We start from the raw sequence: 14,814 nt of genomic DNA on the forward strand, positions 1-14,814 counted from the left end.
ATGCTATTAAATAACAGCTAATTCTTTCCCTGATGCTGTTACTCTAGCCTCTGCTCTTCTCCCTTTTAACGTTTAAAGACGTAGCCGCTCTTATTTCAGGGGCCCGCTGTGGTGAGCCGCTCTTGTTTGTGCGTGTGTGTACAAGTATGGGGGCTTTTATCTTGAAAGCTTGCCACTTAAACATCAAATAAAGAATGAAGTTAGGGGATGAAGGCCGCGTCGCATGTGAGCAACAGCGGCAGATCCAGGCCAATATCTACAACAGACTACAATAGTATGCAGTAGTGGATGCGTTCCCAATTGTAAAGCGCTACGGAATTTGCTGGCACTATATAAATAAATGCTGATGATGCGTTTTGTTTTTACTATATGCATTTTGATTTTAAACAGAGCCAGTCGCTTGTATGGGAGGATTCTCCTATACAGGTGTTTTTCTTCGTTGACCATCATGAAGCGTAGAACGTACGCTAGTTTGTGTAGGCTATCTTGAGTGAAATCGCTGTATGCATGGGTAGAAAGTGGGTGCACGCATAGGCGCCTATGGTGACTTGCACGGTTCTTGGCACTAACGCCCAGCAGCAGCTGGAGGGGAGGGAAGGGAAGTTCTAACGTTGGCTGGTTACTCAAATGCAGAACTGCAGGAACACGCATATATACGCCTAATGGGCGGCGTATCTTTGGCACCTGCTATAGGGCAGGTGGCAATACACGCTGATGAGGATAAGCCAGGCAGTGTCGCATATGGATGGAAATGGCATTTACATCCTTACAGGTTATCATCATCCCGTTCACTACCGTAAAATATCCCTCTGCTGATAATTACTTTGCTGCGGTACGGCATGTCACAAGCCAGTGTAACGGAATGGATTCTTTGACGTGCCGTGTATGTGTGAAACCAGCTTGCACGGTGCCTACCATTAGGGGCACCGCCAGATCAAGTACATGGAGCAGAGGCCCTTCCTTTCAGGCTCATCAGGCCGAACCTACAGCCATGAAAAAATATTAAAAAAAAATCTCTTGACAGCCGTCATCAAGGAGACACACAAATAATGATTTGCATTAATTTTCTTCCTGAAATGGAAAATCACTGGAGGATTTCAAAATAATGTACGTGATGTGGATGATAACGCAAGGAAAAGGTAATTGAAATTAAAGCCTGCGTGTATATATGGAAATGCCTCCTGTTTATATAAAGCTGCGGGTTCTGGTATCTCACAAGACAGGCTATTAGGGAGCATGGCACCAGCGGGATTCTGGGACACGATGAGAGCACTTTAAGTACCTAAACAAAAGGAAAATTCATAGGATTCCCTGCTTTGAAAAACTTCTTGTTGTTCTGAAACGTTTTCTGTGCAGCATCCGCTTTAATATGTAAACGAAAATTCTATTTTTATAAAAAAAAAAATGCTTTACATATATTGTTTGTGACCCTGTTTTGTGATCGTACGTCAAGAGAGATTCTATGGTTGACCCATTCCAGCAGTGTGTGCTTTGATATATTTTGTATTGTTCCAAGCTGCTTCGGATGATCAGCACGATGAGAGCGCCCAAATGCTGGAAAACTGTATATGAATCGGCAAGGTGCCTCCTAATTTATTTACTGCACCGTCATTTCAATGTCACGGCTGTTGCAGATTTGTCCCCTGACTTTTTTTTAATTGTCTTTTTCTTCTTAATTGCTTGACATGCTGGCTGTGATCCTAATAATCCTCATAAATACATATATGTGTATGTATATCATCCGTGTGTTGCTGGTATCCGAAAGAATGGCTCTTTTTTTAAATGAACATGCTCTGCTGAGATGGTTTCACATGAGCGGATTTCAGTCTCTTAAGCTGCTACGTTTAGGGCCATCAGGAAATGCACTCAATGACTTGATAGAATTATGCGCTATTTTTCCTGCACCTGTTACACAAATGATTAAACTGCTGCTTGAGAGCTGGCCAAAAATTAAGTAGAACTTTTGAGGCATTTGTTTCTCATGCCAGCATGACTATGCTAGAAGATATGTGAGGTGTGTCCCCTGCTGTTTTTTCACTTTAATAATAATAATAATAATATCATCATTCATCATCATCCATTCATCCATCATCATCGATTTGTAAGGCTCCACAGTGCTCTGCAGCACTGTACATAGCGAAAACAGGACATACATAAAACAGGGTCATGCAAAGTAGACAAAATAAATGCAGACATGAAAATAAAGAGTATGGCAGACCCTGCTCATTAGAGAGCTTACATTCTAAGTGGAAGAGGGCACAGCTGAAACAAGGGGAACAGATGTGGCTCAGAGTGAGTAAGTGGCATCATTGGGGCATGGCAGCACGGGAGACGTCTTGTAGGTGCGAGTTAGAGGTTGTTACCAGAGACGAGACAAGGCGCAGGTCAGAGATGGATCTAAGAGAGCGGGAGGGAGAGTATTTTGTTGTGAGATTTGAGATGTATGAAGGGGTGGTGGTGTTGACGGCTTTGTATGTAGGGATGAGCAATTTGAATTTGATTCTGGAGGACACAGAGAGCCAGTGAGAGGAAGATCAGACTTGCAGCAGCATTTAGGTTGGATTGAAGTGTGGATATATGGGTGTCAGGAATGTCAGATAGCAGGAGGTTGTAGTAGTCAAGACAGAAGATGATGAGAGACTGGATAAGCGTTTTGGTTGCATGTTGAGTAAGAAAAGGGCATATTCTGGCAATGTTTCTAAGGTGGAGTCGACAGGACTGGGAGAGAATCTGGATGTGAGGAATAAAGCAGAGAGTGGAGTCAAGTAGTGACACCAAGGCAGCCGGCTTGGAAACTGAGGAAATTGTGGCGTTATTAACAGTGCGGGAGACTTGAGGGCTGGTGGTGACTCTGGCAGGAGGGAGGATAATAAGCTCTGTTTTGGATATGTTGAGCTTTAGGTAGCGTTGGGGTATCCATGTGGAGATAGCAGAAAGATAGTTGGTTATACAAGATAGTACTGAAGGGACGAGGTCAGGGGAAGAGATCTAGATTTGGGTGTTGTCCGTGTAGAGGCGGTATTGGAGGCCGGATGAGCGAATTAGTTCCCCAAGAGAAGAAGTTGACAGTGAGGAAAGTAAAGGGCCAAGAACAGAGCTTTGTGGGACCCCAACAGATAGTGGGAGTGGAGGGGAGGATGTTGCAGTGGTAGAAACACTAAAGGCACAATTGGATAGGTAGGAAGTGAACCAGGAAAGAATGATGTTGCGAAGGCCAATGGGGTGAAGGGTGTGTAGAAGAAGAGGGTAACCTAACAGTATCGAAAGCAGCAGAGGTCCAGGAGAATGAGTATGAGGAAATGACCCTTAGACTTTGCAGTAAGTGGATCATTGATCACTTTTGTGAGAGCAGTTTCAGTGGAATGTTGTCGGCGGAGGTTGGTTAGTGAAAACAGCTTGTGTGATACCACCACAGATATACACATTAGGTTATATCCTACAATCAGCTGCGGTAAAGAGGTTGGACTGGTGCAGCAATCCTTGTTCCTAAGGTTCCATTTACAGCATCTCTTTTGACACTACACCTCAGAGATTTAATTGTCTCAATCAGTGACGCTCCTCCGGTACAAGGCGCTCGCTTGTACAAATTGACGGTTTTCTCTTTCTTTCCTTGACTGTAACAAGTAATGGATTCCATGGTACAATTTGTTCTGATGACTGTGAATTGATCCATCTAGTCATTTGTCCTGAGATGTCATCCTCGCCCTCTACATCAGTATCAGAGTACAGTACAAAAAGATTGTCTTATGTCCATTCCATAAATAAAAAGCAAATATTAACGCAAACCGAGTTAATAACATAAAATGTACTTAGCATTTCAAAAACCTTTTCCATCAACTAAGGGCATTTACATTAAGATGGTAATATATATATTTTCTCTTTAATTTTTTTTTGTATTATTAAGAGCTAATAATGCTGCTTTGTGCGCTGTGTCTTTGTTCACCCCAGAGCTGTTCTGGAAAACTGTCATATTCAGAATATTTCAATTGCAAGGATTTCAGTGCAGTGCCTTTGGAAATGCATCTACTTTAAATGTGCTGGAACAAGTTCATTTTTATGTTAATACAAACATTCTCAGGACTGGATTATTGTGTTTGCAGTACATTGAATTGTACAGCTCCCCACAGAGCGGTTTTTTCCCCCCTCTTCCGTGGAAGAATGAACTGTCACAGCATGACATATTTATGCAGTTCCAAATAATCTCTGTGGATGCCAATTCAAAATAAATCAGGTTCATCGCTTACTTGAAGACGCCCCGCTTCCCTTCAGTGGAGTTTCAAGAAATTTCGGTACCAGTTAACCGGCAACATTTACTGCGTTTGAAAGCCAAGTGCACTTGGCGACAGATCAAACGCTGTTCTATTTAAAGTGTGCATGTTGCAGGCTTGACGTGGAGGCGGCCATCTTTTGGGCTGAACCTTTTATTCCTGTCGCACCACTAAGACATGAGGATTCTGGGATTTTTTTTTCCTTTTGTAAATTGAATTTGAGAGTATATTGAAAATACATTATTCATGAAAAACACTATGCTGTTTCTTTTCAGTAATTAAATATGCCTTTCTTTTTAATTACTTTGCTGTTTTATATTACTGTTAAAATGAATGGTAAATTTGAGGACTTTTAAAACATTATTAGCATCTTGGTGGCTAGCAGGCAGCTTGATTAGCAATCAGTGTATTAGATCGTAGCATACAACCGCTTTTTAAAGAGAGGACCGTAATGACCCACGTTAAGTGGCATAGTAACCCATGTATTGAGTCGCAGTATACGATTGGGTGGACATTCTTATACGTTGCCCACTGCAGCTTTACACTAAAATAATTTCAATAATGTGCAGATTGAATTGTTTAAGTTCATTAAGTATAAACCTTTGTATACGTCTGTTAGAAAGGAAACTTTATCCACCAGCATAATGGATACATATCTGAGTGGGTCGAATGTGAAAGGGCTTCTAATTGGCCTTGAATCGGCAGCATGGTTAAGTAATGCCATCGGCGCAGTCTTATTGTCGAGAGCACACGTTTCCGGGACTGGCCCGTTTTAACACTTCAATGTGGCACCATGCCATGTTTAGTACCATGGTAAGGATTTACATTGTACACTTAATGAATGTGCTTTTATTCTTGACCCAGAATCTATTCCCTGTAACTTTGTCATACATGGACTCTGCACTTGTGTTTTTAAGGCATTCCTTGGGTGTTCTGGTGCCTGATTCTTGCTTTATCTTAATATTTTATTTATAAGGCACCACAGAAGGTCCACAGTGCCGTACATGAAATGTATAGATGTATATAATACGCAGACAATGATCCATAACACATTACATAATACATTAAAATAAAAAATAAAAATCCAACATAATAAAAAGAGCAGGCCTAGAGGTACCGAGGGTGATGGAATAGTAGAAGCAGAACACATGGAAAGAGGGCCCTGCTTGTGAGAGCTTACATCCTAAAGGGAAGGGGATGACACACACAGGGTGGCACTGAGTGGGGGAGTGGAGGTGATCGCAGAGGCTGATTGGCTTGAATAAAGAAAAGGGTTTTAAGAGCACGCTTGACGTCCTGGAGAGTAGAGGCTGACCTGATAGGGCCTGGTGGGTGCAGTCTGGACACAGACCTGACGGTGGGAAGAGGTAATCAGTGTGGCAGTGAGGTGGTGGTCGTTGGCAGAGCAGAGGGGGCAGCATAGAGTGTGGATAGAAATGAGGTTGGAGTAATAGGGGGGAGGATTGGTTGAGAACTTTGTAGGTGAGGAGTTGAACTTTAATTATGTAGGCCACAGGGAACCAATGTTATAGATAGAGCGGCAGGAGGGACAATAAGGCGGGCAGTGGCATTGAGGACAGACTGAAGAGGGGCAAGGTGGAAGCTGGGTAGACCAGAGAGGAGGATAGATGTGTATTTTATTTAATACATCTTTTCTAGAAGTCAATTTCATCAGTTTTCTGCTGCAAACTAAGCTGGTCTCTCTTATTTTGAATGTTATACTTGTGTAACTGTAGGACCCGCGGCCCATCTGCAGGCCAGGCCTCCCCCGTGTGTGTCTGTGTGCTGAGCCCTTGCAGTTTTTCTTTTGTTTCTCTGGAATTTGAGATCTTTGCCAAACCAGGGTGAGTGCTGTAATATTTCCGGTATGTAGTTATTTTGAGTCCTTTCAGCTCATCCATTCGAACAGCTGTTCTCTATTGGTTACTGCGGAAACAATTGTTCTACAAACCCCCAGAAAGCTGCAAGGATTGGACTTGCCTTATCATTCAACAGTGATCAGAAAGTCTCTAGGAAGGTTTATTTAAGTGCTTTGGTCTAGATGTAATGCAGAATCAATGATGTCGGTGAATGTCCTGCTGGTTATCTTTTTTTTATATAACCTAGACAGTGAATTTTCCCTGCACATACAAAGCCATTTGCCCTGCTAGGGGGCAGAACATTTGATTTCAGACATTTAGGGGCATTGTTATCTACCCCTCTTTGTACGCCTGTCAGTACCCAGTCTTGTTTTATTACTGTGTTTGTTCCCCTTGTAAAGCGCAGCGAAACACGCTGGCATTATATAAATAAATGTTAATAAAGAATATAGCCGTCTCACTTTCATGCATCTGTGGCTGATCACTTAGAAATAAGTTATTGTATAAATTTATTTCCGTTAGTGGTGCTGTGTGCTGATGTATATCATTGCAAATGTACTGATTTTTGTATTAGAAATGTATTGATTTCTGAAGCAGTAGACATGTGTTGGAGGAAATGTGTTTTTTTAAAGAAAGGAAATCCCCTGCTAATTGCGCCTTTTCATTTGTGAGTGACCAAGACCTCTCTTAGCCTGAATGCACAGGAGGGGGGGTCATTAGACTTTCATCCTGTGTCTTAGAGAGATGGGAAACCGAGCAGCAAGTAATTTAGGAAATCACAGATGGATTTAAATGTAACAAAATTTACATCTAAGTTTAGAGAACATATTGCATCCTGATGCTAATCATTAAATGTAATATCTCCGACTTTGTGGTGCCATGTTGGGAAGGGGGCTGGTTTACCTCCTCTCAACTAGTTTGTCATAAACCGTATATTAAGAGCTCTGTTTGACCATGTAATGTAGTATACCATCTGTACTTCTGGATGATCACTAGGACCTCCGGCAAGTGTGTAATGGTCCTTCTAAGGCAATGTTGACTAACCTGTGACACTCCAGGTGTTGTGAAACTACAAGTTCCAGCATGCTTTGCCAATATATAACAGCTTATTTCTGGAAGGGGATGCTGGGACTTGTAGTTTCACAACACCTGGAGTGTCACAGGTTAGCCAACACTGTTCTAAGGGCAAATAAACATCACTGATTGAAGACTCTGACTGAATTATTGCCTGCTGTATCCTGTGACCATCAGATAAGAGCTTACACTCTAATCCTGTCCTGTGATGAAACCAGCGTCTGTGTCCATGCACTGTCCGCTACTCAGTAGTCCTGATCAGTAGTAAGCGGTCAAGAGGTCCCAGCAAACTCACAGGAAAGAGGAAGCACTCTAGCGCCTATATCGGCTACCCCTGAAGTAAACTGTTCTATGTGCCGCGAAGGAGCCTAGTGGTGGCAGCGAGATTCTCCTACAGCTATTGTGCAGTAGGCATTCGCAGTCGGCGAGTGTCTGGTGGCGAAGTGACAACCAGTAAGAGTGGTCAGTAACGGTCGATTGCTGATGGTGAGAAAGAAACCCAGATAAACTGTGCAGGAAGAGCATCCCTTCAACCTTCTTCCCCCAACAGACCAGGTGGTGAAGTAAGCTCATCCGGTCACAACAGCCCTCTCCGGCCTCCTCGCTTTTATATCTTATTTTCAAGCCTGCCAATGTGTCCTTTTCAGGGATTTCAAGTGCAAACGTTTGTCATTTTAGTTGGTGAGATTGTGTTTCACTGTAACTGTCTGTCTACTAGAGCATCACACCAGAGACCGCTGCTTTCAGGCAAGATCTTTTAGTGTGAACAGTGTTATGCACGTTTTGTCGCTATCCAATAACGATTGTCGAATCTCTATTTGTGTTTCCAACGCACAAATATTTATTCTCAAAAAGTAGCAGAATAATTCAAGCGAAATAATAGTAAGTACAGCCGTTACTCATCGCAGGCGCTCTGGATCCAGTGAACAGTCATTCAGGTCTGAAGTCTGTGGTCAAGATGACTGAACACTAGATGAGAGCTACTGCTTATATGCAAATACAGTGAAACAATGGAGATGGTATGGCTTGCTTCTATTGGTCCAGGCTTCAGGAAGGTCCAGGGGGTTGCAGATCATAGGCTGGTTCAATCTAAGGAATCCAAAGGTGGGGGTCATCTCTCCAGGGGATGAGCTCTGTTCTGCCCGTCAAAACTCCAATTACAACCAGTCCATTAGCATTTTATAGTCAGAATCATATTAAAGGTTTATTCCCTAACATCAATAACTAGAGCATGCAATGTGCGATCTCTTCACCGAATGCACCGGACAGCTGCTGATGTAAAGGGGATTAATATGATTTCAGACATGACACCTTTCCTTTAACCTGAACCATATGTATCACTAATATATACGCACATTGGGCCTGATTTATTAAGGAAAGTAAGGCACAAAAATTAGTTTTCTCCCGGACAAAACCATGTTACAATGCAAGGGGTGCATATTGGTTTATTAGTTTGCACATATGTTAAATACTGGCTGCTTTTTCATGTAGCACACAAATACATGAATAAAGCAAACAAATGCTGTATTTTTGCACTGAAATTTAAAGTTGATCTAGGACATGCCCTACACCAGGGGTAGGGAACCTGTGGCTCTCCAGGTGTTGTGAAACTACAAATCCCAGCATGCCTTGCCACCTCTCTGCTGGTTATCTACTGGCAAAGCATGCTGGGACTTGTAGTTTCACAACACCTGGAGAGCCGCAGGTTGCCTACCCCTGCCCTACACCAACTATAAATCTGTCCCCACGCTTTAAATTTAGTTCCCACTCTATGCAACATGGTTTTGCAATGGTGCAAAGTTACTCTAATGAATCAGGCCCATTGTGTGGGAGTCTTGTGAGAAAAATGGAAGCTGCAAATTGTGCTCAAAGTCCTAATCACAAGACATGCACAGAGGGTCCCAGGACTGGCTCCTCATACCGCTGCCAGCATCAGTGGGTAGCAGAGCATCACTTCCTTGTCCTGGTGACTTTTTCTTACGAAGTTTTTTTTTTTTTTTTTTTTTTTTTTTATTGCTGTGATAAGAGAGTAACATTAGAGGTCTTAATAAATAGGCTCCAGTGTGTCTATGGCACTTCTGGTAGTGTATTTACAATTCTAATTACTCTTATTGTGAACACTGTCTGTCTATTAAAGGTGATATTAACACTCATGATTCATTTGATTGCTTACACATTCATTCACTATTGCTGTATGATAATGATGACATCCCAGGCTCGGGACGTTCCTTAAACTCAGGGCTGAATTCACCGCAGCAAGTCCGGTTTCAGTCAGGAAATAGGGTGGGATACTAATTATCGGTGCTGATAACACCGACAACAACTTTATAGACAAAATATGCCCGAACGTGACTTCACCGACATTAAAAAATCTAGACTTACCAAAATCCAGACTTACCTCTTTACTGACGAGAGAACATTCCGACTGTGATCTCAAACATCGGGGTCAGAAGTAATAACGGCACTGCATTTTTTATGTTATTGAAAATGGCGACCACCATATTAGAAGTTTTTTTTTTAAAGCCGCAATTCCGACTGATGAACCCTAACCGGATGCCTAACAGTAACCAGGGGCAGAACTAGAAAATAATTTTACCGGGGGTGATTTGACAGCTAAGGCTGCCTAAGGCTGCACATTCTGTACAGGTCTGTTCGGCAGAGACAGGCAGGGAGAGTGTGCTGGCCGGCCCCTCTGATTGTTTTTAAAACATAATCGGAGCAGCAGGGCAGCACACTGTCTCTGCCGAACGGACCGGCACATATAGTGTGCAGCCACCGGCAGCAAGCCCCTGGTAGGGGGAGGGGAGGGGGGGGGGGGGCGTTTGCCTCGATTGCGCCCCCCCACCCCCCTCCCTCCTTGGATCCGCTACTGACAGGAACACTTACCTTACATGACAGGCGACATTGCCACTTTAAAAGTCGCAGGAGGTGTGGTTCAAGATCAGGATCTTTATTACATATCTGGTGGGACTGTCCCATATTACAACCCTTTTGGTCGCAGGTTATAGGCATCACACGGAAGTTGCTTGGCCAAGCTATTCCCGACACCCCGGTGTATTGGCTCCTCAATAAAGTAGATATGCCTATTTCCTGCTTTAAAATATCTTAAAAAAAATTGTGATATCAGCCGCCAAGGCATACCTGTGAGATGGAAAACAACCACTCCACCAAATATTCGGGACTGGATTAGGAGATTAGAATATTACAGGTCCATGGATGAATTATATTTGTCAGATATGGACTCTTGTAACATATTAAACTATATGGGGACCTTGGTTAAATTTTATGGATTCGCCAGAGTTTGCGGCCTTTGGTACACCCGTCTGAACCATGTATCTTTAGGTACAGGGGTGAATCAGCCGCTTGTGATTGTTGGAGTAGGTTATGTTTTATACCTCCTCTGTGTATGCTGTAGACCTTTTACTATGAGGACTTGCATCATGCCATCCCCCATGCTTTCCTTATGTTTCTTTGTTTTACCCCCCTGTCTGTCTTTGTGTTCTATGTGTCAGGTCAGCTATACCCACCTTTCGTGGATGGGAATGTATACTCTCTTTGATACATTTAGTCTTCAGTGTTATGTTGTTATGATGTTATAATTTCTTTATCACTCGCTATCCAAAACGAATACTGTTGAAAATACATATGTATAACCTGTGTTTATAACCTGTGTTTGTTGCTAAAAACCTCAATAAAAACTTATTTAAAAAAAAAAAAAAAAAAAATCACAATAAGGTGTTCACCATTTTCGATGACTTCAAAACGCAGTGCCGTTATTACTTCTGATCCGGAACTTTGAGAACACAGTCGGATAGTTCTCGTCGTTTAAAGAGGGAAGTCTGGATTTTTTTTAATGTCTGTGGTCACGTTCGGGCATATTTTGTCTATGAAGTCGTTGTCTTTGTTATCAGCACCTTTAACCTCATTACTACCAAGGAAATAAGCTCTCTTCTTCCGAAGTGCTTGTCCCGCTTTTCACACTAGAACACGTCCAGTTTTCAGTACCTGAGGTATCCAGTATCCAGTTTTATGGTGCTATGCTAAGTTCTGGATGAAAATATCCAACATTAGAACAAAAAAAAACCTAGCGATTATTAAACTATAGCAAATTATTCTTAAAGTGATGTTACTGTTTAATGTACCACATTAGCTGCTACTTTTAATAAAGTTTGCAGTTAGAGGAAGGCTCATTAGCTGATATGTTACTGTATGGGAAATATATAACCATTTAATAATATGTGTCCCCAGCTTTTACATATTGTACTTACGTTCTGACGTGTCATTGCTTGCAGTGCAGTTCAGAGTTCTCAGCAGTAATTATCAGTCACATCAGTGTTTAGAACTAGCGATACGAAATACAATGCTGTATACTTGGTGTGATCTGGAAAGGTCACCACCTGTTTGTTGCCACACTCTGAATACTAATCCGGATCCTATTTGAGGAAATTCTGGCAGTGGTAGTGTTGTTTGGTGACGTTGGCTCCGGTTGCGTCTAAAATACAAGCTTCAATTAAAGAAAATGTGTTTGTGATCTTTCACTGTTAATAATGTTTGGAACAAGGTTAAGAGCTGTAATTATATTAAAGTTCATTGTTTGACATTTATCAACCTGGGAGAGAGATATTTCTGGGGGGGGGAAATGACTTTCTAGTGGAGTGATTAGATATATATTAATAAACCCATTTGATAGGCGCTGTTGCAAAGTGGTTAATTAGGTAAGCGGTGTGTTACAAATATTAAAGTTAATGACCCCTTGTATATAATTTTTTTTTTTAGGATCTAGTGAATATAGAAATGTTCCTAACTGCGAAGGAAGTCGAGGAGTCCCTGGAAAGACAGGAAACTATGACCTGCTTAGCGTGGTGCCATGATAACAAATCCAGACTCAGGAAAATGAAGGTACGTCATTATACAGGGCTTTGTATCCCTCAGGTTAGGATGAGTTGGGGGCTGTGGGACAAAATGCTGCTTCAGCAGTGGGACAAGGCTCTACTGGAATACATATTGTACAAGTGTCAGCACTGAGCCAATATCAGCCATAAGAGACAAGCACTAGATGTATCACCATTTATTTATATAGCGCCACTGATTCCGTAGCGCTGTACAGAGAACTCATTCACGTCAGTCCCTGCCCCGTTGGAGCTTACAGTCTAAATTCCCTAACACACAGACACACACACGTACACGGACTAGAACATGAGTGGGAGCTGGGATTGTACGGGTGACAATAATCATAGGGTCACATTGTTATACAGGTGTACCTAAGTGTCACAGCTTGTCTCTACTGCAAGTTTTACCTTCATGAAAATGTGTGAAATCAATTGATTTAATTAGTGCTGCGATGATGATGGCTTGATGTGTTTATGCAGCGTGATTTATGTAGTTATTGGTAGGGCTGGGGCTTTCTTCACACAATGAAGTTGATTCTCCCCTTTAAATGATGCTGAAACATTTTAACAAACGGATATCTATTTTTTTTTTTTATCCTTTAAATTCATTTAGTATTATCATTTATTTACATAGCGCCATCATAGTACCAGAGAATATTTAATCGCCTCTTCCCTGCCCTGTTGGGGCTTACAGTCTAAGTCAGCGGTGGGCAACTGACGGCCCGCCGAGCCTTTGCTTGCGGCCCCCCGAGCCTTTGCTTGCGGCCCCCCCAGCCAGCTGCTCTGTGCGGCCCCTGTGAAGGCGGAAGGGCCACTCCTGCGGCTCTCCAGCTTCTTATTGTCGCCCATCGCTGGTCTAAGTTCTCTAACACACAGGCAATCAATCACTTGGGTCCGTATTTGTAAAACACCTCTTCATATGGGAGCTCTTGGTTTTTGTGTTTGATGTATGGCTGAAATTTGTTTTTCACCCTCATTATGTCTACAGTAGCGCTACACAGAGCTTTCGTCTCTCCTCCACCAAATTAGCATGTAGTCCTTGTGTTTCCCCTTCCCTGATTTGGTATTTTAGCTGAGCTCTCTGTTACTGTGTTCTATGTCCTGACACACACTCCATCCCATCTACGTGTCCCTCGTCGCACTTGGCAGAACACTTTATGATCTGGAATGGATTCCTGTGCGAAATTAGTTTAAAGTCGAATTAAACTTCTTTTATAGCTCATTAGCCCAAATCCACCCGTAATTATACATAACATGATTGTGGTGTACAAAGTTATTAAATGTCTGTGTTGATACACGATGATGTTAGGCAGTTGAATATGGCTTCAAAGCAAATCTCTCTTCTGGGGCACTTTATTGTCATGTAGAGAAAGCAGCCTTTAAAGTGGGAAGACATATCCTGATTCAATTGCTTCAGTGTGTGGTAGAAAATATATATATATATATTTTTTTTTTTTAATCTCCTTTAAACATTGGCCCCAGTTTTCTACTTTAATTTTCTTTTCCTTTCACACAGCTAGTGGGGATGTCAGGATTTTGTTAGGTCACGATTGAAGGAGAGGGGGGACTATAGCAAATTTAGCTCTCTGAATTGGGAGCAATTAATTGTGCTGATCTACGTAATCCACTTATTAACCAAATAGTTTTTTTTATAGTTGTTCTCTTCAAAATTGCTACTATATTTTTATCTCACTCTCAATGGGGTTGACCATACTTTTTTTTTTTATTTATTTATTTTTAAGTAGGTGCCCCTCTGAGTAGCTGTTCAGTGGTATCGCCAACATTGCTTTGTATCCAGCACTGCTCCCCCTCCTGGCATTGAGAGCTTCCAGGGTTTATGCTAAGAAAGAGGTGGCTATTTCAAATCTGCTGTCATGGGAGCTTTGTAGTGAATGCAGCACCTGATTGGACAGCTGTTGTAGCCAATCAAGTCAGGCGCTGCTTTCACACACCTCTCGGCCATAGCACAGTGAATGATATGGACAGCTGCCACAGCTCCAAATCTGGAAGACTTTTTTTCTGGGAGGTCTGAATACAAGGTAAGGGTGACTGTGGGAGAGACCTTCAACACCCACTGAATTTATATGAAGCGAAGATGACTTGTCCTAAATTGAACAACTGCTTTAACCCAGTGTTAGTCTTTAAATAGACCCTTCATCCTTCTGATGGACATCTGCTACACTGCCGGGATTTTTTACTTGAAGAGTACAATGTGTGTGTGTATGTATATGTGTGTGTATATATATATATATATAAGTTAACCCGTGCATGATACTCATGCATTCTAGTCAAATCAAGCTACTTAAGGTGTTAAAAAGGTTCTTGTCATGCATTTGGGCCATAGCCCAGGCGTCCTCAGGGGAAGAGCGTTACTTCCGATGCAAGCGCCCTTTTTTACCGTGGTTTTGTCCACATGTCACCACCTCATCATTCTTCTCCATCACCTCATCCTTCATTTTCATCGCCACATCTATCCAGATGTCTATCCAGACACAGGGATCTCTCTCAGCGGTCCTGAGTATCACACTCCTCTCACTGTCACCCCCGGCAACCACCAACCACTCCCCACTGTCACCCCCGGCAACCACCAACCACTCCCAACTGTCACTTCTCCTTCAAGAAATATATATATATTTTTTTAAATCTTTATAAACACTTTTAACAAATTAAATTAACAAATTAAAATCATCTTAGTATACCAAATTTCAGCCCTTTCTGAATTTT

The 14,814-nt window shown here is 42.1% G+C and overlaps 1 protein-coding gene across 1 annotated transcript in view; it reads left to right on the forward strand.

The window, feature by feature from the left end:
* The window catches only part of MAEA (macrophage erythroblast attacher, E3 ubiquitin ligase), a 69,006-nt gene that overhangs the window by 42,696 nt on the left and 11,496 nt on the right, over positions 1 to 14,814 (forward strand). The window contains exon 4 of the mRNA XM_075194142.1: positions 11,978 to 12,100. Within this exon, the coding sequence (XP_075050243.1) occupies positions 11,978 to 12,100 (123 nt within the window). The remainder of the gene's footprint in view (positions 1 to 11,977; positions 12,101 to 14,814) is intronic.

Source organism: Mixophyes fleayi, chromosome 1 (genome assembly GCF_038048845.1).
Source record: "Mixophyes fleayi isolate aMixFle1 chromosome 1, aMixFle1.hap1, whole genome shotgun sequence".
NCBI lineage: Eukaryota > Metazoa > Chordata > Amphibia > Anura > Limnodynastidae > Mixophyes > Mixophyes fleayi.